The sequence below is a fragment of the Vulpes lagopus genome, chromosome 13, assembly GCF_018345385.1.
Source record: "Vulpes lagopus strain Blue_001 chromosome 13, ASM1834538v1, whole genome shotgun sequence".
Taxonomy (NCBI): domain Eukaryota; kingdom Metazoa; phylum Chordata; class Mammalia; order Carnivora; family Canidae; genus Vulpes; species Vulpes lagopus.
Genome location: NC_054836.1, coordinates 28391319 through 28416410, shown reverse-complemented (window position 1 = coordinate 28416410; position 25092 = coordinate 28391319). Strand labels below are relative to the sequence as shown.

At 35.9% G+C, this 25092-nt stretch overlaps 1 protein-coding gene across 13 annotated transcripts in view; it reads left to right on the top strand.

The window, feature by feature from the left end:
- ETV1 (ETS variant transcription factor 1) overlaps positions 1–16632 on the top strand; it is a 98358-nt gene extending 81726 nt beyond the window's left edge. For all 13 annotated transcript variants that reach the window (XM_041727994.1, XM_041727992.1, XM_041727989.1 and 10 more), the window contains 2 exons: positions 5383–5484; positions 10245–16632. In XM_041727994.1, coding sequence (XP_041583928.1) covers positions 5383–5484; positions 10245–10466 — 324 coding nt within the window. In that variant the 3' untranslated portion in view covers positions 10467–16632. The remainder of the gene's footprint in view (positions 1–5382; positions 5485–10244) is intronic.
- Positions 16633–25092: the final 8460 nt, after the last annotated feature.

The following is a 25092-nucleotide window of genomic DNA, read 5'->3' as shown; positions in this document are numbered from 1 at the left end:
TTTATTTTTATTTTTTTTTATTTATTTATGATAGTCACAGAGAGAGAGAGAGAGAGAGGCAGAGACACAGGCAGAGGGAGAAGCAGGCTCCATGCACCGGGAGCCTGATGTGGGATTCGATCCCGGGTCTCCAGGATCGCGCCCTGGGCCAAAGGCAAGCGCCAAACCACTGCGCCACCCAGGGATCCCTAGACTTGGTTTTAGACTTGATTCAAGAATATGATTGTTGGGAAGTCTCTAAAAGAATATCTAAATTGTGGATGTTTGATATTCTTGGAAGAAGAGAGGGTTTGTCTGTTGACAGCTAGTTTTGCACATGAAGGAATTGTTCTTGAGAAAGTTATTATTTGGATAATCTTGATTTTGTCAAGGGATTAGAGAGGAACATTTAGAGACCAAAGTCGTGCACAAGAGGAGGTGGGGGAGAAATTGCTGTGGGATAAAGGCACACAAAGGCCACAGTAGACAATTCTTAGTCAGTAAGTGTTTCTTAGGAAATGCCAACCTAATAATAACACTGTTTCTCTTTGATTGTTGGTAACATCTTTTCAAGTCAGCTGGGCTGTGTACACTCCATTGGAGGGTAAGGAGAGAGTATCACCATATTAACTAAGAAATTACCAGAATGAGATAATTCTAGAGAGAGAGAGAATATGGATAAATGGAACACACTTTCAACTAACTATTCACCTGGCTTACTGCTGCCTTCTCCCAACCCCTATGCATGTACAAATGGAGTTTTCCTGAAGATCTTCTCAGTTCAATTTTTATTCTCCCCAGGTCTAGCTTGAGGCTTAAAACTACTACCATTATTACAGCATAACCCACTAATATCATTTTGGACCTCTATAGAAAGGTGACTTTTATGTAAAATGTTTGTATCTTACTAAAGGTGCTTTCTCGGCTACTATTAAAATTGACTTTAGTTTACATTAGCCAAGAAAGCAATGGACGACTTTCAATTAGCATGCCTATGATGGCTCATATTGGCTGTAGGGTCTAAATGCCTCAGAAACATGTAAAACTTAGTAAGATATCCAGCTAATTTTGAACCCAAAGTGATTAGTTTCGATTAGTATAGACTGGACATCTACAATCTAGGCTAATAGGACTTTACATCTTCAATTTTCTGCCCTCTGAAACCATGTATTCATGCATAATCAGATGACATGTCCTCATTTGATATCCAGAAAATAAGTTGCTTTCCTTATTTAAGAGATTCTCTGATTCAAATTTGTATTAAAAGAAGTTTGAAATAAGAGGAGCTGGTTAGCATAATTATGTCTACTTCAGATGACATGAATACACTAGTAGTCTAGAGGGATTAGCTTTGTATCTCCATTGCCCTCCACCAAACACACAGAAGGCTCAGTATCAGACTTTGAAAATATCCATTATCTAGTATGAGCTAAGTGTTTGGGTGTTTGAATTTCATAGTGTGTCTAAGGCTTAATTTGGCTCTCAAAGGAAATTCATTTTTATGTAGATGTACTTAAATGATGTAAGTGAAAGACCCATAAAAATGTGAAGCACTAACAAATGGAGTCTAGAAACACTTAATGTAAAGTAACTTGAAAGCCCTTTAACATGATGGGAGTGTGTGTTCTTCACCTCATCAAACATGTTAATAATCGCTGCAAGAGGTGGTTCATCCTAGACCTGAGTATATCCAACAGCAATTTCTATCAGTTCTTTCCTCTACCTATGACTAAAATAAAGTGAGCAGAAACAGAACTTTTTTTCCTGCCATATATTTGTTAAGGTGGAAAAATTTCTGAATTATGTTGGTAATTACTGATCTCTGAAGAATAAAGTTCTTACGAACATCATTAAGGTTTTTATTTAGCAATTGTTGACTTTCATTTTAATCATGAATAAGAAGACTTGAACAGATGACCATTAACTTCTATCAGATTCTAAATTTCAGTGATTTTTAATTGCAAGAAAGACACAGTTACATCTGTTCAATACAATAAACGAACATTTAGATACCTTTTCTGCAGTAGACTCATGACTTATAAAAAGGCCAAGTAATTCAGAGTCAGTAGACCATTTCCAAGCAGTAACTAACTCAATGATAATTGTTCAGTAAGTACTAAGTCTCCTATGACTTTTGTTCAAAATAAAACATGTTTCTAATGCCGCATTGCTCACTGTTGTAGTCCCTTCCATTAGACTATGGCTGTACCATTTACATTTATTTTTTGGAAAGCATTTGTGAAATTCCTTTAGCCTCTGTGGCCCATGGTCACCCTCCTTCTTGAACCACACAGTAGCTCCTTGAGTGTCTGTGTCAATACAGCTCCTGAAAGCTGCCTCTGAAGCCATCCTTGTAGGAAATACTCATTGGTTCATTTCTTTCTAGTTCATTTTGCATTTTAAAATGATATTGAGGAAGCCTGTTGTCTTGTGCTGATGATCTGCTCAGTGTGCTTGAGTAACTCAAGCAAGCGCATGTTATTTGACAGCTCTCTTTTTGAGATATTTGAGATAATGAGATGTTATTTTCAAATTAATCATGGATCCGAGGGACTTGTCTCAGGGAACAGTTGTTCACATAGTACAACATCCCTAGGACTCAGTGAAGAAGTCTTTCAAAGATATTCAAAGTTGTTGAGCTACATTAGTTACTAGGAAGTCTGATAACCAGGACCTAGTTATGGTTTCCAGGTTTACTGTTGGGTATTCAAACATGATTTTTAAAAATAAATTAATATTTGAGCTATTATATTTTCCTTCTAATTCATTTGACAATATCAGTGATTTTTTTCAAAGACTTTCTTCATTTATTTGAGAGAGAGCATGAATGACGGTAGGAGCAGAGGAAGAGGACAGACTTTTGCTAAGCACAGAGCCTAATGTGGGGCTTGATCCCGAGATCCTGAGATCATGACCTCATCTGAAATCAAGAGTCTGACCCTGTTGACTGTGCCACTCCAGCATCCCTAGAGTGATTTTTATAGTTCAGTTGCCTTTTCAGTTTCCTTATTAATAGTCGGAGTTGAAGGAGTATCATAAGGAAGTTACTGAAAGTGTTGCCATCACTGCACCCATTCCATGTTGAGAATGCTGCCTTGGCTTTTAGTGGTGCTAGCAGTGATTGGTGGCTCATACATGAGGGCCAAATGGGCTTTCTGTGTTGGTACGTGGTCTAAGCTATCTAGGAAATGATCTGTATTACCTATTGATTTTAAGTTTCAATCTTTTTTATTTTTATTATTGTGGTAATAACATTTAACATGGGATTTGCCCTCTTATCAAATTTTTAAATGTATCATATAGTATTGTTAACTGTGGGCATGCTGTGGTAGAGCAGATCTCTAGAACTTACCTTGCATGACCATCCCATAGGCACAGTGGTGTGTCCCACTTCCCTTTATGATAAATGTGACATTGAACAAATAAAAACAGCTCGAAGAATATATTTTTTTGTTTAAAAATGTCTACTAATAACCACTTGTGCTGAGAATTAACTGGCATCCTAAAAATCAGACTCTGCTGATGGTATCAAAAAATTATCTTTCTCTCCCTAGAGACTTCCACTGGGTTGTCTCAAAGTTGGTTGCAAGTATTTTACTTCCTATGTGCATCCTGGTGAATCTCTAGAGGAGAATCATTTATAAATGAAAAGGTAGTCAGAAACTTGTATTTAATTTAAGGAAATATTAGTAGTTTATTTTTATGTCCCTTCCATGTTTGCGTGCTGTTCAGTTGCCAAGTCTATTAAAGATTTGCTGATGCCCATTGTTAGGTTTTATGTTTGTTTGTTTTTTTTTTTAATTTTTTTATTCATGAGAGACAGAGAGGCAGAGACATAGGCAGAAGGAGAAGCAGGCTCCCTGTGGGGAACCTAATGTGGGATCTGAGGACCCTGGGATCATGACCCAAGCCAAAGGCAGATAGATGCTCAACCACTGAGCCACCCAGGTGCCCCCCCCCCCATTGTTAGGTTTTTAAAAGACATTTTATTTAGAAAGTATTGCTTTCATTTCTTATTGCCACCCTCCTATTTCACTATTGCTAAGAACACTTACATTAAAATGAAGTTTATCTTTGGAAAATTCAGATATACCTGCCATGCTGACTGCTTGGATATGTAATCATGTTCCTGTTACATCACATCTCTCTGCTCTTAAAAAAGTCTACTGATGCAAGTGGCTAAATTACATTGTATCTTCATTCAGGAAATACAAATTAGCAGGGGGAGAAAATAGCAAGGATCAGTATTTTTGAAAGAAAAAAACAATCCCTGGGGAAAGGTTATTGCTAATAAAGAGGAGAGGAGACAGAAATGATCTCTCTGAAAAGCATTTTATTTTTAGTATAGGATGTGACATAGCAGCAACTTGGAATTTCATAGAAATGAAGGAAAACCCTAACCCTATTAGATAACGTCCTCTTGGGGTCACCTAGGTATGCATGACAGCTGCAGTTTCTGCTCAGAGTAATAAAATATGGAAATCAATGAGAACCCGTCTCTAACTGGGGTAGCAGAGGCAAAGTCAAAGCTACGTGTTGGACGTAGCGTTTCAGGCAGCCTAGGATGGTGGTGAGGTCGGGGATACAGACACATTGCAGAAGGAGGTTTCCTTGAAGAGCTCTGCTTTGCCAGAGAGGTTGCTCCTCCAAAGCCACATTCTCAAAAACTCTGAGATTTTTCACTAAACAACAAAGTGGACATTCTGCTTTAGAAGTTTTTGTTTGTGGACTCATGTACATGGTGACCTTTTCCACTTCCTTTTTATTTTTAGTGTCCAATTACTGTTCTCTAAATGAATGCTTAATTCCTCAGTTCAGTATTGGTTACAGTTTTATTCTGGTGCTGCTTCAGGCAATAAAAATTATTTGCAGTTCAGATTATGAATTTGTATACTGTTTCCTTTGCTACACACACAGTGCCACTTGTTTACTGTTTCATTGAGTATCTAACAGGGTATTTTTTCTTTAGTTTATCATAACCTCAGAAAACACCTTCACAAATCACTAAGCTGTGCTTGATCTATAGGTTTTATCTGAAAAACTAAGAAGGAAACAACAGGCAGTAGATCTCACAATGGGAAACTTGCCTCGTTTTAGTGAATTGCAGCCTGTTCATTCCCATTGTAAACACATCCCCTTATTTCCATTTAATTTTGTATCCAAAACAATAGTGACAAAGAATTCTATTGTGAAGTTTCAGAATGATCACTGCACGCCTGGTTTAAAAGCAAACCAGGACACAGGAAAATTCAGATCATGAGAGCTTTTGCCTCTTTACTTATGTCTTTAATTTGGATGTGTTTTTGGAAGATTTGGAAGTCCTTGATTAATTTACTAATGTTTTAGGAAATATCTCGATAAGGTAATGCTTAACACTACAACGTAATTCTGTTTTGGTGACAGGTGGCCCGGCGTTGGGGCATTCAGAAAAACAGGCCAGCTATGAACTATGATAAACTTAGCCGTTCGCTTCGCTATTATTATGAGAAAGGAATCATGCAAAAGGTGAGCAGCTACAACAGCATTAAAATTCATTGAAATGTTGCACATTAATCTGCATGTCATACTTTAAAAGCCACATATCATCGCATTGCTGAAGCAAGGTTTTCACTCATTTTAACATATGCTTAGCTCTTGGTTTTGGTATGACAAGCCTTTCTATTTATAAATTCATGAGCATTATACTCCTATGTAATAATGTCATATAGAAACTAGTGGATTTTCTGGAGGTCCCAACTCTACCGTATTTGGTAAAAAAAAAAAAAAAAATGTTGTTTCAGTACTAATATTCCCACATATTCCCAGAAGTTTTTGGTAGTCTGCTGTATTCTCCCCAATGACATAATTTTGAAATGCCTTTGTTTATAGATTCTAATACTAACTGAATTCTTACTTTTCCTCTCCGTGTTTTGATGCTTAAAACATTCAGAACATTTCTTGTTCTCCTGAAAAATCTTCTCTTGTTTGAAATCTTGCCCAGTTTTGCTGCTTGACAGCTCAGAAACCTAAACCATTTATTCAAAATCGATATTTGATATTATTTCATTGGTGAATGAAGTTGAGTTAAATGTATTTTATTTTATTTCAAATGAGCTTCTTTTAATATTTGAAGGTGGCTTTAAAAAGAATAAGATAAAACAAATGAAGTACAAAAAATGTACATTTAAAAGAATAAGATAAAACAAATGAAGTAGAACAAAATAAAATTTTGAACAAGGTCATGAATACATGAATAAAGATAAAACATTGGATATTTGTTATTATTACATGTTTTAGCCTTGCATGTGTATTCATTCCAATGTCTAGATTGTGGACTAAGTTTATGATCTATCCATTGTGAACATTACTCTTTTATTGTGCATCCTTTGTTCAGTTGGGGGACACAAACATAGTTATATATTGCAGATTGTGGCATATTTTTATACCACTATAGTTATGCCAAGAAAAACTAGACCAGTTGCTACACGAAACATACTAGACTAGAGGGAACAGCATCATTGAGTTTTTAGACCAAAGGAAATCAGTGCTCTGGAGTTTGCTGGCTCACGAGTCAGAATGCCCAAAATCTTTGAAAGATAAGGCTCAATTAGTCTCTCCCTTCCTATTTCCCTGAATCTCGCCTTCAAGATGTGTAACCGTTTCTTACTTGCTCCCCTGTCTTCTCCACCTCAACACTGGGGTTGTTTTTAATTCCTCCCTTCCTCTCATTCACCTTTCCCATCTGCAGCCAAACCCTTCAGTGCATCATTCCAGATGCATTCCATTCCTTCCATTTCCCTCACCATCTAGATGCTTCTGGCGGTCAGGTGGGCTGTCACTGTAGGTGCTCGCCAGTTTCCCTGGGCAGTGTTGAGGTGCTGTCACAGAAAACACAGTCATGATTTAAGTTTACATGCTGCCTTCTCAAGGAATCAACTTTTTGAACAGACTCCTCTTCTGCTAACTGGTGGTGGTCTTACTTCATGAAGTTGTTGTCATTATTAAATGAAATAAGGTAAAAGAAACTATTTGCAACTATTTATTTATCAGCTAATATAGAATAGCAAAGTGTCTGTATGTGACAGACCTTTTGGGGTATTGCTACATAATATAAGAAAGCATAGGTTGTTTGATGATGAAACATATAAAATTGAAGTCTACTTGTAACTAGCACAAAAGTGAAGGTTTTTTACAGTTTTTACAGTATGTTTACTCTTCTTCACTTGTTGAGCCATTCTACTTGCTACTGTGTGACACGCTTGTGACTCCCTCATTGCTTCACTGCTATGATTCTATGATTCTCTATAGTTCTTACCTTCTGATTTTTACCTAACATCTGTACCAATCTAATGGTTAAATAAGTTCCAACAGAGCCATTCAGAGGAAAATTATGCTACCCTTAAAAAAAGAAAAAATCTATGATGTAGAATTTTATATTTCAGTGTGTAGGGGAAAATGTTTATATGACCACACTTGTTTATAAACTTAACATTATGTATGTATGTGGTGTATGTTAAGGAAAATTAAATGGAAAGATGAGACATTGAAATAAAAATAATCAAATGAATCTAAACATGTAAAAAAACCCTGATTATTTCAGTAGCTCTGAAAGAGATAAAAAATGATGGAGTATGGCTTTTGTTTATTTTTTATCTTTTTATTTTTTTGAAGATTTTATTTATTTATTTATGAGAGACACAGAGAGAGAGGCAGAGACATAAGCAGAGGGAGAAGCAGGCTCCATGGAACTCAATCCCAGGGACCATGACCTGAGCCAAAGGCAGACGCTTATCCACTGAGCCACCCAGGTGCCTGGAGTATGGCTTTTAGACTATATGTGTACACTTCTATTTCAAAACCTAGGAATTCCCAGGAAAATCTATGCAAATATTTTAACAGTAGTTATTTCTGGACTATATAAGGATAGATCATTATTTTCTTTTGGCTTGATCTGTAATTTTTAATTTTCCTCCAGTTTTTCTGTTACTTCTGATATTTAAAAAGTTAACACCTAATTCAAATATATAGTCTTTCAAAGCACAGTTCAAAAGATACTTCCTTGTTAATTTCTGATTCATCTCTCCTATAAAATTCATGTTTTATCTATCTCAGCATTGCACTTTGGGTATATTTAATGTGCAGCATTTTCTAGATTGTAATCGTATTGCTAATAATGAAAGACATTATTTCCCATGGTAATTATCAGCCTTTGTTCTAAACTCTGACATTTAACATAGTAGTAGTTTCAAAAATGTTTTTTCATAAGAAAAATAGTAGGAAGCAATGAGTCAAGGCAGACTCCTTAAGAGATTTTATAATCTTGATTGCATGTTGTACATTTAATTCCCCATAGTGATTTTTCAAATCAGTTCTAATTATAACCAATAGCAACAGGTTGGATAAAAAAGCTACCAGTAGCGTAAAGCAAATACCTCTTTCTTTGCAGCTCCAAACAAAACAAAGCAGGTTATTAAATGTTCTAAAATATGCAGGCCATTTATTTTTTTTTTCTCAAATTGGTTTGAATAAAGAAAAAATGGAAAACTAGGATTTCATATCTTGGGTTTGTTTCTGACATTGCCAAGTTTTATTTTTATGGCAATTTCACCTTTATGAACTTAATTTCCTTTTTATAAGGGGCTGAGGTAAGTAAATTTATGCCAACTCTTCTGTTTGTCATGCAGTGTACCGGAGAGCTGTCCGTCTCAGTTTTACAGAAGGCTTTCCAAAGGGAGCCGTTCCCACCTCTATTTCACAAAAAAGGAGGAACTGAGGCCCGGTTAAAAACACATCCAAATTCATAAAAACTAAATGCTCACTGTTTTCAAACCTAAGACTATTCAGATTACTTGGATCCTCTAAATTGGTTCCTGTTCCGAGATAAAAAATCCAGGACAAAAAAATGTTATAAATCTTAAGTCCAGAACAGTAGCAGTCTTTGGTAGTTGATTCTTATTTTCCAAACATATACAGATAGTTTGTGAACCATGAACTTAGCATTCTCCTACATCACAAAGCAGCTAGCAGTGCCTTTTTTTGATACATTAGGAACCCAGAGGCACTGAATAATTTTCACCTTTCTAAAATTACTAATCTCTGCATCTACATGAAGAGTTACCTCAATGTCAATACGAAGAATTGTATTCATACACACACCTACTCCCACCCTCCATCTCCAACCTGCCCCAGTTTTTTGAGAACCTCTGTTTTGTCTATTAATGGGGAAGGAGGGTGCATATTTGTTCCATTCAATTGTTTATAATTTCCTAGAGAAACATTATTCTTCAAAATTTAAGTTTGGGACATGTCATTCCCTACAAATTATGCTACTTCTCCTTTATTTCAGGCAGCTGTCACATTTCTGTTTCTCATTTCCTCCCTATCATTGTATATTTTAAATTCCTTTCACTTTTTTTACACCTCTTACTTCAATTTGACACTTTACACACATCCTTAACTTCTGTCTAATGCATCTTGCCTTCATTTTTAAAAGTGATGTACCCAGGATCATGCTGTCCTCTTGATCCATCTTTCATTTAAATAAGGCTATGCATCTTACGGTTTTTGTTTCTTTTTTTTTCTTTAGATGGAAATATGCAGTCATTCCCCCCACCCCCCAAATAAAATAAAAGAAAAAAAGAACCAGTTCTTTTTTTGAATCAGTGAGTCACTAGTCTAGTCTTATTAGGAACACAGCACATTTTTCTTTTAAGGAATTTCAGAAATCTAATATTTAGAGGGAAACACTATGTTGTAAAGGTCCAGTTATTTTATAAAGATACTACTATCTAAAGCAAAGGAAAAAAATTTCACTGTGAGATGCTTGCATGAAATCATTGATTTTTTCCCCCCAAATAACAATGTAAGTTTACCTTTATGTTAAAATGAACAAACTGCTAAGCTTTCTAGCTGTGCCTGGAATGAATGTAATTATTACTCAAGGTCAATCATTGCTCAAGGTCTCATTTCCCTCTATTGGACTGAAGTGTATTCCACAAAGTAAGATTTTTTTTTTTCTTTTATGGATACCTGCTAACACTTGGTTACTTTCCTTTTGTTATGCATCCTTTCTGGTGTATAACCATATTTTTGTTCTTTTCTTTCTCTGCTCTTTACCATTTGGGGATGGTCAAGATTGTGGCTCACCTGAGGTTAACTGACTTAAGGTGTCTGCATAGGGATTCACTGTTTTCATATATCATGACATAATCACCCCAGGAAGCTTAGTTAGTTAACATCCCACACCATACATAAGGATCGATTTTTTTCTTCTGTGTTTTCATCAGGTGGCCGGAGAGAGATATGTCTACAAATTTGTGTGTGATCCGGAAGCCCTGTTCTCCATGGCCTTTCCAGATAATCAGCGCCCACTGCTGAAGACAGACATGGAACGTCACATCAATGAAGAGGACACAGTGCCTCTGTCTCACTTTGACGAGAGCATGGCCTACATGCCTGAAGGGGGCTGCTGCAACCCCCACCCCTACAATGAAGGCTATGTATATTAACCCAAGTGACAGTCACGCAGGGCCTCCTCGCGCTTCTCCTCTTTTTGCAGGATGCAGAGAATCTCTGAGTTCTCTTCAATCTTTGTTTGATTTTCGTTGTTTGTATTTTATTTTTAAATAATAATACACAAAAAGGGGCTTTCCTGTTGCATTATTCTATGGTCTGCCATGGACTGCGCACTTTATTTGAGGGTGGGTGGGAGTAATCTAAACATTTATTCTGTGTAACAGGAAAATAATGGGTGAATGGGTGGGGGGATATGGGGATTACTTTTTACTTAGGCTTGGGATGGGGTCCTACAGGTTTTAAGTATGATGAAGCTATATCATGTTTATTTGATTTCATAACAACATAAGAAAATGTTCATTTTCTCTGGGTATCTATGGTACAGTTAATTCACATTGTGTAAATATCCACTTGGAGACTATTTGCCTTGGACATTTTCCCCTGTCATTTCTGAGTCTCTGCAAGGTGTACAAAAAAAATCCACAAAAAAACAAAAAACAAACAAAAAAAAAACTACAAAAAAAACCTACTGTAAATGGCAGTTTAATTGTTAGAAATGACTGGTTTTGCACCTGTTGTAAAAAGGTATTTAGAGATCGCATTTGCTGTTATTTGTTTTGTTTTGCTTTCTGTATGACTCACAGAGGATAACCATTAAATGGGTCATTCTCTCTGAAGTTGAGTGATGATCACCATGACTGTAAATGAGGGGCACAGTTTTGGACTCTGGCTCCAAATCGAGTCACAGGCCAGTAGCATCCCATGTACCTGGTGCCACCTTGCTGTCTAGACACACATCATACTCTTGTTTAAATATTTTGAAGCCCGTTTCAGTTAGATAATGATATGTCATGGTCCTTTGAGATCTTCATTTAAATGTTAAATCTGGGATCACAATGAAGCAAAAAATATCTATCTCACTTCCTTCAGTACATAAAGAAACATTATTTAATCGATAAGAATTAACTGTACTAAATCACGTATTATGCTGTTCTAGATACAGCAAGCACTCCTTAAGAAAAATATCCAATACACTAAATAGGTACTATAGTAATTTTTAGACATGGTACCCGTTGATATGCATTTAAACCTTTTACTGCTGTGTTATGTTGATAACATATATAAATATTAGATAATGCTAATGCTTCTGCTGCTGTCTTTTCTGTAATATTCTCTTTCATGCTGAATTTACTAAGACCATTTATAAGCAATGCAGTTAACTACAGATAGCATTTCAGGACAAAATAGATGACTCAAACCATTTATTGCTTAAAAAATAGCTTATGCCATGCTATGCTATAAGCAGCTTTTATGCACATTGACAAATGAAGAGTAAGCTTCAGCTTGCTAAGGGAAACTGTGGAAACTTTTGTAACTTTTGGTGAAATAGAAAATTATTTACAAACTGTCGAAGAATCTGAGGAAGTTGTTGTATGACATAGTGCTGGCACAGATCCTCATCTTGTTTGGGACTCTTGTGTAAATGTGATTGGATTGTTTGAAAGAAGATTTAAAGATTTAAAGTTTCAAAGGGTTTTGTTTTGTTTTTGTTTGGCATTTGGAGAAAATATTGAAAGCAGGATATGTTGTTTCATTCACCTTGGAAAAAAAAAGTAAGTGGTGTTATAATATCTTTGAATAGCTTGCTAAAACCGTTCAAACAAGAAGCATGAGTTTTGTTCAATCCATCAATATCCCAGAGGAACAACATTTTTTAAGAGTCTATAATGAAATATTAAGAAAAATATCTTAAACACAAAGCCAAAATGAACTTGTAAAAGCATTTCTTAACAAGCACAGGAAAGACTGATGAAAGATGATTGCCTGGCTACCGATTTTCCAACATGGCACAGGTCACAGTTCCTGTATCTAAATTGAACAGGTATTGGGAAACTTACATACCATAATCAATAGTACTCACATTTAATCCTACAAAAAAAAAAAAAACTATTTTAATTTCAACGTATATATGTAACCTGTGATTTCAATGATTGTTCTGCATATACATTATATATCATTTGGCCCATTTGGGCTAATAATGCCTTAAAAATGAGAACTTTTTCCCCTCACTATGCTCATGTGGCCATTTACAGCACTTAGAATAAAAACAAATTTTAACATATTCAGCTGAAGATTTATTGGAAAGAGAACATATTTGGAGAAATTAAAGGAGAAATGAAAAGTGGGTCTTTAAAATATCTAAATGAAATTGTATTGAGGATTCCTTTTTTTATTTTCCTCTTTTTCGTTTTTTCTTTTTCTTTTCAAATTTCAAGTTCTAATTTCCCATTGGGGAGGAATTGGACTATGAGTTATCTTAAGGGATCAAAGGAAGAACTGGTATTAATTATATAATATTTAAGGACAAATTATTTTTCTGCTTAAGATAGTGAATCACAAAACAAAATAAGTAATTGGCCAACATTAAGGATATTTCCGATACGGAAGGGTTCAAAACATTGCATTATAAACTCTTTTGGGAAATGTATCTAAAGTTTTCTTTTTTTTTTTTTTAAGTTCTGTTTTTATCCTACTTTTTGTTTGCTTGTGTTTTTATTTTCAGATAGATTAATAAATCTGGCAGCTGATTTCTGCAAGATTCTTGTGTTTTCAATTTCTAATTTAATTGGCTACTCATAGAAAATTAATTAAAAATATTTTTTTCTTCAACTTGGTAAAATAAACTAAAAGAAATATCCTCCTAGAGTTTGCTGCCTATTACCCAACAGACTAATTACAACAAAGAATGTTATATCCTAAATAACTAATGAAAAATGATTTTTCTTAAGTTATGCTGAAAAATAAAAATTCACAAAGCTAACAGTGCAGAGCAGTTCTCTCAAATCCTAGAAGGATTTTGGAGGTCATTTATTTGAACCTCCTTTTTACAGATTGTTTTAATTTCTTATAGCTACTATAACAAAGTTAATGGTTTGAAACTACACAAATTTATCCTTTTGTAGCCCTAGAGATCAGAAATCCAAAATGAGTCAAAAGCTATTAAAATCAAAGGGTGTGTATAGGGCTTGTTCCTTTCGAAGGCTCCAGGGGAGAATCTCATTCTAACTTCTTCCACTTTTAGAGGCTGCTGACATTTCTGGCTCCCAGCTCCTGGCTCCTGGCTTCATCACTCCAGTCTCAGTTTCTGTGGTCACATCCCTTTGTCTACTATCTTCCTCTGCCTATCTCTTCTAAGGACACTTGTGATTGCATTTAGGGTCCACCCAGGATAATCTCTTCATCTCAAGATCTTTAACTTGATGACATCTTTGAAGTTAGTATCATTCACAGGACTGGGCTGTGGAGGGGTGTGGGGAGGGTGTGTTACTCATCCTATCATGTAGATGAAGACACTTGTAAAAATACAGATTGATTTACCTATGGGCAAAAAGTCTTATTGATGAAGATAGGATTGGAAGTTATTGAAAAACATTTTTGTTTACCATTGAAATAGTTTTAGTTCACATAAATGGTACTGAAAGCATTCTATTCAAGTTTACCTATTCCACTAAAGCATCTGGTAATCGCATCAAGCTTTTACATGATTTGAATAACCGCTCATGTAAATATTATGTAATGAGAGAAAAAAAGTGTGATAATTACAGAGTAGTAGCTCAGTTAAATCTGTTGTCCAAGCCAGAGTTATATTTTTTAAATAAATTTCTTTTTGTCCTAGTATGAGTTGTTACTATACGATCTCAACATCTGCAAGGGATTACTATTTAGTTCTAAAGTATAAGTCATCTATATGACAAAGACAGAAATCTACTACCCACTGTTAATAGCATTTAACTAGATTTTGGGCGTGTCTAAAATAAGCTACTTGTCTATCTAGCAACACTTTCAGAACTTATAGTGACAAAACATTAGAGGAGAAGGCCATTTGAATGTTTCATACTGGGTATCTTAAAAGAGGAAAAGTAAAACTTGAAAATAAGTGAATGAGCTATTTTCCAGTTGCAGTTTGATGTGAAGATGAGAAAAATAGAGTTGTAAAAAAAAAGTTGTTTCAAAATAAGAGAAGGGAATTAAAAAGCCTATTGAGCATATTAAGCAATTGTGATAAGAATTTCATAACAAGATTCCCTAAGATATCAGTGTTGGACGGGATCCTGAGGAATTTGGCCTAATACTTAGAACTGAACTGGTACTTTCAGGGCTTGACTATAACCTTTTTTTTTTTTTTTTTAAACATAAGAATCATTTAGAAAGATTTATTTATAAAAAATTATGGAAAAATAGAGTTTGAGAGTGGACACCTTTATAGAAGTAATGATTTTAGAATGTTAAATTATATATAGAATAGCTATGGTTCAGGAATTCATATATTGGGTACAGTTTTTTGTTTTTATTTTGCATGTAGACTCCAATATTCTTCCATTCTAAAATGATATTTAATATTTCTATGGAGAAGACATTTTCAATCCACTTGGATGTATTGAAATTATGGTTTGGAAACACATACTATGAAATTTGTGATTATAGCAAATTAAATATGCTCAAAACTTAAATCTGAAATAAAAGCCCAGAAACTGAAAGTATTATTGTGATCACTCTGAATGGTGGCACATCTAAAACTGATAAATGTTGTCTAAATTTTTGACTTGCTCCTAATCATCTGAATCATTTTAATCATTTAATTTATGACCAAGGCATTTGAGTAATGTTTTTGCTACCCTTCTACCACTTCCCATGTATTATTCTCTTTCCAGTAACTTAGGTCCCAGGACATCTGATAAATCTTTTTCTAGTTGTAAGCTCTAATTTCTTTTAATATATTATTTCACGTAACCCTTTCAGCAACTATATCGGAAAGAAATTTGTAGAAGGGAGCTACCCAAATTATTTCAGTGACTCCCATGTGCCAGCCAGCAACCATGCATGACATATGCTACTGCCTCTATCACTGATTGGCTTCACTCGAGGAGAAGCTGAGTTAGGCTTGTGGCAAACAAAAACGTCCTTGTGTCAAGATGTCATGTGATCACAGGCAAATTCATAAGCTGTACTTTTTTTCTGTTACTTGGACCTAACTACTTTCTCGATTTAAATTTCTAATACTTAAAAATGTATGTAACAATGATTCACATTTTGCTGAAACACAGTCTTACTTAAAACATTTCTTTAACCATTCTTGAATAGTCTTTATAGAAAAATCTGACAAAGAAATCAAGTGCTATTTAAACACAGCAACATCAAACCGTGATTTTTTTTTTTTTTAGAGTCTTTAAGCATTTAGAAATCAAAATGATTGAAGTACCACTTTGTTGGTGGTGGGCTTTTTCCCCCCTACTAGAGAAGGATACAGCTTAACGCTCCCAAAAGAGACAGATGTACTGATCAAATTCGTCAGAAAGTTGTAAACACTGCCCCTGTGATTTATGCTATTAGACATGACTTCTGAAAGTAATAGATTTTCCAGAAAACTTTTAAGGCACAGTAAATTTGAATTTACATGATTCAGAAGAAGCAAGAGACAGATGTTTAAATTAGAAAGTAGAACTGAAAGCATAGAAACTATTTTATAAAGAAATCTTGATTTTTTTTTTTTTTTTGTAAATGTCACATTACTGCAAAGGGGACTGTGACATCTTATATACATTTTAATTTTATGAAAAGCTAGTAAAAGTACTTGTCCTATAGTTTAACAAATTTAAATGGCAGAATAAAAAAGGGGGAAAAAAAGGAGACAACACAGGGGGGCACTGCTTTTTTACTCTGTAATTTAAAATACTATCCTACTTTTAGGATACTACAAATACTAAAATACTATCCTACTTTTTAATACTACAAAAATATTTCACTTTATACTTAAAATAATCATAAATATTAAATTATTTGTTTTGTTTTAAAAATGTACGGTATATATAACTTAGAACTTGTAGTTTTAACCATGTTAAGTGTGTGATTCAGTGGCATTAATTACATTCAGAATGTTGTACAATCATCACCACTATTTTCAAAACATCTAGATCCTTCTATTCTTAAAGTATTATTAAAATACCTTATTATATATTAGAATTGAAAGGTAAAAATGCAGTTTTTTTCTGCCTTCTCATAATTCATATTGCAGTTTCTTCATTAATAGATTGTTACTGGTATTACCCTGTCATTTAATGGCTTTATTAAAGAAAAAAATAAACATGTATAAACATTGTATCTACAAAGCCCCAATTATTGTTGCAGGGAGAAAAGTTCATTTAGATAATAAGCTTACTGGCTGTTTTGAAAATAACTCCGTTATTTAGGTGTAGGTTAACAAGTAAAAACAATCCCTTTACACAAACCATGTCAAGCAGTAAACTATTTTGCATTCATGGTTTTTAAATTTGAAATGATTGATTTGATTAACATCATAAAAACAAACATACTGAAGCTATGATTAAACTCAAGACAGTGATAATTTCAGATTTTTTTTTTAATTCACAAACATCCTAGATTAAATAACAATAATTAAAGTAGGCTATCAAGATAAAATGGGCATCTCTCCACTGTCCTCTCACCATATTTTTAGGTCTAAGCACTAAAAACTTTCCAAGTGAAAAGAAATAGAATATTTTTCTCGCATTCTCCAAATCTCTTAAAGATTCCTTTCAAAATCTATTTCTTGCATTGTGGTACTCGATCATATATAGATTAGGGTGGCTTGTTTAGAATCATTCACTTAAGAATAAACTTTTACTTCATTATTGAAAGGGTAGCATGTGAAGAGATAAGATTCTATTATTATATTTAAATTTTTCTCAGATATATAATACCAGGCCCAAATGTGATACATTCCAATTTTGTTTGTTGATTTTTACTTGTTTTGTGAATAGCTTGTAAAACAGTAAATGTTACAAATAACACACATAATTGCCCTTCTGATTATTTTGCCTACTTACCTCTGAAATTCAGTATCAAGAAAATTATGAAATAGAACCAACTGAAAAATGACTTCTTCCCCACAACTTGCTGTTTACTTTTTTTCACAAAAATTTGTGATTATGTAGAAAACCCGAGGCAGTATTTCTAAAACCAAAGCAAGTGAAAAAATTAAAATAAATGTTTGGATATGTAGATCCCAAAGGAAAAGTACATTGTGAACTAATTTATTCATTGAGTAAATATTAATTCATATTAGAACAGACTTGAGATTATTCATTGCAATTTGCTCTAATTTGGGAAATCCATTGATTTAACCTCTCAGAATCCCTTAATAAGAATCTTCCACAAATTGGTATTAAACACTGCTTTCAAAATCAGCTGATTGTGCATTTTCTGCATTCAAATTAAATGCCCTGTTCCAGGAATGCCTCATGGCTCAGCAGTTGAGCATCTGCCTTCAGTTCAGGGCATGATCCTGGGATCTGGGATCGAGTCTCGTGAGCATCAGGCTCCCTGTGGGGAGCCTGCTTCTCCTTCTGCCTATGTCTCTTCCTCTCTCTGTGTGTGTCTCATGAATAAATAAATAAATCTTTAGAAAAAAATAAATGCCCCGTTCCATAGGTAGGCCGTATGGAATATACAACAGATTTATAAAAAGTGATCCCCGCACTTAAACTAAGACTAACCCATGTAAATCTAACACACACTTAGATAATTATATGGTGTGGTGTATCACTTAGTGGATGTGGTGTATCCATCCTTTAGTGTATGGACTCTATGCAAATAGAGTGTGGTAAAGAAGTAGCCTTAAGAATGCTAGTGACAGTAGGAAGCAAGGATACTTTTAAAAATATATATATAACGAGTTTATATGTTCAATCATGCCTATTACCATTAAATGAAGCATTTAATTAGTCACTAAGTGTAATGTGGTCCATAATGCAGGGAATGGCCAAAATTTATAAATCAGGGCAGGGAAGACTGCTGACTCTCACTTCTGGACTGCCTTGATCTCAAACATCTTGATTAAAAGTATTAATCAAATGCCTACTTGCTGTGTATGTGTACATACTAGGATTTCTCCCTGTGTTATGAAGGGGTTATTGTATTAGTTATGGTTGATGGTTCCAAGCAACAATAACTGAAGGTTTTCAAGTCAAAGAGGTCCCATTTTATAGGTGCTGTAGTTTTCCTTGTTATCTGCCCTGACAAGTGCCCCCCTGTCCCCAACCTACCATTGATGCTTAAAAAGGTCAATAGAAATGAAAAAAGCATCTTCTGAGATGGAGCTATTTCTAGTCTTTGATACATTCCATTTCAAATTCACAGTGGCAATGACTATTTCGTAGCAGACAGCTCATAGGTTGATACCCACCTAAGAACCTCTGGGATACTGAGATAATCAATCCCCTTTTGCCTGGGACAATCCACTTATTGTCCCTGTGTGTTATTAACAGCGCCCACTCCTCACTCTCAAACTTTGGAAAGTAAATTCACTCTACCTGAACTCTAGATCAGAAAGCATGATTAAGATGCTCCATTTGGGTTGCCTCACAGAATGACTTTTTGTGATTGAAGCATCATACCGTTCCTCCAGGACAGATATACTTGAGGGATTATTTCTTGGACCTGACAAAATTAACCTCCCTCCCCTCCATATCTGTGGTGTTTATCAAGATATATATATATATATATTCCTGTATCTTCTATTTTATCAGTCGGGGAATGGTGGATGTTTATAAGTATGCGGGACATAGGCATCTATATGAGTATCTGTGGGGCTGAGCCGGATAGATTTTAAGGTTTCTGAATTTTAGCTACACCCCCATGAAAATGAATACACTGCGACTCTACCTGTTTTAAGTGGAAAAGAAGCTTAGTAGGATAGTAAGATGGCAAAACTAATGGATATGATAAAGAACTTCGTTTTTTTAAGAAATCCCAGTAGCAGGAAATAATGATAAATCTTTGCAGGCCACCACTACTGAAATAAATTTTTACTAACTATCTTCCCATGCTAACATCACTTCACTGACGATTCAGAGCCCTGAGGAGAAAACCCAAGAGTTGGCCCTTAGTTTGGTTTCTTCCACCAGCCCCATCATGCCCTTGTACAGTTGATGAGAAGCAATTCTCCCAAGTCATTGGCAACTGAAAAAGAAACAGAATTGTCCAGTCTTTTTCACAGTCCCAAATAATAATATTATCATTCATCTCCCGAATGGGGAAACTGCTGAATATAGAATGTCCTTTTTGTTCTTCCCATTCCTTCAAGAGTTCTTTGATTCCTACAGGCCCTTAAAGGCTGCTGATATAGTACATGGACATAAAAGCAGTGATTAACAAGAAGTGGAAATGTTTAGCAAGTTCTCAAAAAGTATAATCTAAGAGGAATAATGATGAGAACAAACCAATATGCATAGAGGACAGGTACTATATTAGTTTGCTAGGGCTGCCATAACAAAGTCACACAAACAGGCTAGGTAGTTCAAGCAGCAGAAATGTGGTGGCAAGTCCTGGAGCCTGGAAGTTTATTTTTATTTTTAATTTTAAAGATTTTATTTATTCATGAGAGACACAGAGAGAAAGAGAGAGAGGCAGAGACACAGGCATAGGGAGGAGCAAGCTCCATGCAGGGAGCCTGATGCGGGACTCAATCCCGGGTCTCCAGGATCACACCCTGGACTGAAGGCGGCGCTAAACCGCTGAGCCACCGGGGCTGCCCTGGAAGTTTAAAATTAAGGTACTGGCAGGGTTAGTACCCTCTGAGGGCTGGATCTGTTGTAGGACTCTCTCCTTGGCTTGTGGTTGGCCTTTTCCCCCTGTGCCTTTCACATTGTCTTCCCTCTGATTCTGCCCCATGGTCCAAGTTCTTTTCAGAAAGATGTCAGTCATATTCCATTAGGGCTCACCTTAATGACCTCAATTTAATTCCTGTCTGTAAAGACCCTTTCTCTGAAGATCACATTCCAGAGCACTGCAGTTAGCTTACCACCGCCCTCTGTTTTGGAGAGAGGATACGATTCAACCCATAACAAGTATTTAAATTATGGTCAAATGAAAATGAAAGAATCCATTAAAATGAAATAAATATTATACGGTAAGTATGAGATTCAGACTTAAGGGGTAAAAGACAGCTATGTCTTTCTTATATTACGTGACTAAAGTGGATAAAGACATTGCATAAATATACCAAGGCATTGCCCTTTATTCTCAAAGATGTTTGAAATAAATTTTATTCTCAGTGTCCTCATCCCTCCACCAGTTACCACCTTCCTCAAAAGATGCTATAGACAAATGAGAATAAAGGGATTACTCACATAATAAATTTTTTTTAATTAATTTTTATTGGTGTTCAATTTACCAACATACAGAAAAACACCCAGTGCTCATCCCGTCAAGTGTCCACCTCAGTGCCCGTCACCCATTCCCCTCCAACACCCGCCCTCCTCCCCTTCCACCACCCCTAGTTCGTTTCCCCGAGTTAGGAGTCTTTTTTTTTTTTTTTTTTTTTTTAATTTTTTTAATTTATTTATGATAGTCACAGAGAGATAAGAGAGAGAGGCAGAGACACAGGCAGAGGGAGAAGCAGGCTCCATGCACCGGGAGCCCGACGTGGGATTCGATCCCGGGTCTCCAGGATCGCGCCCTGGGCCAAAGGCAGGCGCCAAACCGCTGCGCCACCCAGGGATCCCTTTTTTAATTTTTTTAATTTATTTATGATAGCCGAGTTAGGAGTCTTTATGTTCTGTCTCCCTTCCTGATATTTCCCAACATTTCTTTTCCCTTCCTTTATATTCCCTTTCACTATTATTTATATTCCCCAAATGAATGAGAACATACACTGTTTGTCCCTCTCCGATTGACTTACTTCACTCAGCATAATACCCTCCAGTTCCATCCACGTTGAAGCAAATGGTGGGTATTTGTCGTTTCTAATGGCTGAGTAATATTCCATTGTATACATAGACCACATCTTCTTTATCCATTCATCTTTCGATGGACACCGAGGTTCTTTCCACAGTTTGGCTATTGTGGCCATTGCTGCTAGAAACATCGGGGTGCAGGTGTCCCGACGTTTCATTGCATCTGAATCTTTGGGGTAAATCCCCAACAGTGCAATTGCTGGGTCGTAGGGCAGGTCTATTTTTAAGTCTTTGAGGAACCTCCACACAGTTTTCCAGAGTGGCTGCACCAGTTCACATTCCCACCAACAGTGTAAGAGGGTTCCCTTTTCTCTGTATCCTCTCCAACATTTGTTGTTTCCTGCCTTGTTAATTTTCCCCATTCTCACTGGTGTGGGGTGGTATCTCATTGACTCACATAATAAATTTAATGAAAATCTAATGAGAAAATGCAGGGGTAATAAATGGGAAAAACAAATAATGGAAAAGCAAAAAAAAAAGAAAAGAAAAGAAAAATGGTACTGTAATAAAACTAATATATCCTTGCTGTTCTCTGGTGTTTAGGACCTAGAAACTAACTATGTGCCAGGAGAAAATCTATGAACAAAAACACTATAGACTTTTCCGAGCTAAAATGAGAAGTTAGATGAGGAAATTTGCGTTGAGCACTACTTATCATTTAAGCACCATTGAGCAATAAGCAGCATGGGTTTACACAGAACAAATCATGCCAAACAAATCTGATTGCTTTTTTTATTAAATTACAAGATTAGTGGATGAATGCAATGTGGGGGATGTAATACGTTTGGATTTCAGCAAAATATTTGATACAGCATCTCATGAACTCAAAAATGAATTCAAATAGTCAGGAATATTAACACCGATGTAAGGAGTGGTAATTAAATGAAGGATTGCAAAGAAAAAGAAGTAATAATCAACCGTGATATGGCAGCTTGGGAACACATCATTATAAGGTGCTACAGTGATCACAGGATTTATTCAGTACATATTAACATTCACACAGCTTTCTCAGGCTTGATAAAAATAAATGGAATAAAAGATTCAGCATGCACCCCAGGATTTCAGACAAGGTATACAATAAATCCAGATTTAGGGGAAGGAGAAAATAGATTTGACCTCAAACATTTGTGTTGCTTTTGAAAATAGTTACTTATGTCACTGGATCATTTAATTCACTTAGCGTTCCAAGATTCTATCCTGATGCTGTTATTTGATCTTTTTCTGAGTCTCAGGACAAGCCAATGCTTTATCATCTAATCTGCCTAGCTTTAAACAAAAGATTGACCAGATAGCACACGACTCTTTGTTGCCTGACTCTTCAGCATTCGGGAGACTTGAATTCCACTATGGTGCATGGGCCTCCTGATAGAAACTGCCCGCAAGGTGCAAGTTAAATATGATACCTAGTTAAACAAATAGAAAGGAGTAGATGTTTTCCACTGAAATTCACAGCTGATACTAAATTAGGAAGTACTGCTAAAAGCAGTGAGGCCAGTAAAATGACAGTGGTGCTTAAATGGATAAATCGTGAAAAAAAAAAAAAAAAAAAAAAAGGAAAAGAAAAGAAAAGAAAAAAAAAAAGAAAAAAATGACAGAGGTGCCCTGGCACAACTGAGAAATGCTTGTGTCAAATACAAAGCACTGAAGTGACTAGGAGAGAAATTCGGCAGTAATGCCAAAGGATGCAACAAGGTGACAGGGAACAGCAACGCGCATATGAGTTTACAATGTCAGCCATCACCCGAGAGATGTAACATGATGTTTGATCTAATAGATGAGGTTGAAAAAGATTCATCAGTTTCTGAATGCAATGCTAAAGTCCCTTCTGACTGAATTTATTCCCTTTGGAAACATCCTTTTCTAGAACAACAAAAAGGTACAGAGGGAAATCATAGCCTAGTAATAATGACCATGAAGTGCTCATGGTGAAGGATCAAGGTGTGTATTGTTCAAAGGCGAAAGAACTATATGTAACATTTGTCTTCAGATGTATAATATCTGTTAAGGAGAGTAGCAAAATAGAATAAATACTTCTGTAAAGGGCAGGAAAAACACTCGATGGGAAAAAAAGATAATAAATAAATTCATAGCCACATTAGTAAAAATTGAAATCCTGAGGGGGGGGGGAGACACTATATGTCTGAAAGATAGTCCTCAAATTTCAGCCTTTGATTAAAGAACTGATTCAAGAATATTCCATAAAATTGGAAATGTAATAGCTTTCTGAACAAGGATTTGTCAGGAACAACAGAATATTCTTCACAAACAGATTCAATAATCTTCTTGAATAAAAATTCAAATTCTGATAAACCCACCTTTCATTTATCCATTATAAACATAACTATTGAATCTGCATGTTTCCTTCCCTCCCTCCCTCCCTCTCTTCCTTCCTTCCTCTCTTTCACTCTTTCTTTTATTTTTCAATATAATCAACTTGCAGGTTTTTAAGTAGTTGGTGTGGTCCAGTATTCTCCACCAGAACAATGAATATTTGGGCTAGATAATTCTTGAGCAAGATTCTGGTGCATTGTAGGATGTATAGCATCTGGAACCCCAAAGGCACTACATGCCAGTGAGAACTACAGTAACTATAACAGCCAAGCCCTCCCCACATGCACACATTTCTAAGTGCCCCTCATGTAACCCCCACCCCAAAAAAGCTCAACAAATTTTTAAGCACACTCACCATAGCAACCCCAATATTCAGGTTTATTGTCATACCCGTTTGGGAACTCAAACACAGATGCTGTGATTGTTCAAGGATACAACGTCACAGAGCCTTGTATCAGCCAGTTTATTCCAGATTGTGTTAAGTGTTTTACACAAACCATGTTTCTCTCTATATATACCCGCCATGAGTCAATTGCAGTGCTGTGTCAGAATTACCACTGACGGTACAGTCTCAAGCCGGAACACTGATGGTTGTTATGGCATCGGGAAAAAGAACATGGTAACCATCTCCTGGCTTCTGCTCTGAATTTACACTAACTAGCACTTAATAGTCAATGGCCACCGAATGGACTTACCCATTTTTGAGTTCCAGAAAGTGGGAATATATAACCTTTCTGCAGGGAGGGGTATTTAATATGAGTAAACAAATTACCATCAGCCCTTACTATCCTTTTTGAATTCCAGGGAAAATAATATTGAAATTTATCATAAAGTTTCCCATAGTGGAAATGACATCTTTAAAGGAGATGAAACTTATTACACTGGTATTTATAATACGAAATTTAGGAAGGGATTCCTGAGTGGCTCAACAGTTGAGTGTCTGCCTTCAGTTCAGGGCATGATCCCAGGGTTCTGGGATTGAGTCCCTCATCGGCCATCTGTGGGGAGCCTGCTTCTCCCTCTGCCTATGTTTCTGCTTCTCTCTGTATACCTCTCATGAATAAATGAATAAAATCTTAAAAAAAAAAAAAAGAAATTTAGGAAAACATGGAACAGAGCTGCTTTATTTTCTGGAGACTGGAGAATTAGACTTGTCATGCTAGAAACTCTCTCAGTGACTTTCCTGCTGCTGTTACTGAGCTATTTGCTTTGCCGTGTTTATAAAACATGTAATTTGCATCTGGGTGGCTCAGTCAGTTAAGCATCTGCCTTTGACTCAGGTCATGATCCCAGGGTCCTGGGATTGAGCCCCACATTGGGCTCCCTGCTCAGCAGGGAGTCTGCTTCTCCCTCTACCCCTCCTGCCTGTTTGTGCATGTGCCCTCTCCCTCTATCTCTCTTTCTCTCTCAAACAAATAACAAATCTTTAAAAAATATAAAGCATAATTTGTAATTACTTCAACACATACTTATTGAACCAGCTCTGGAGATGACA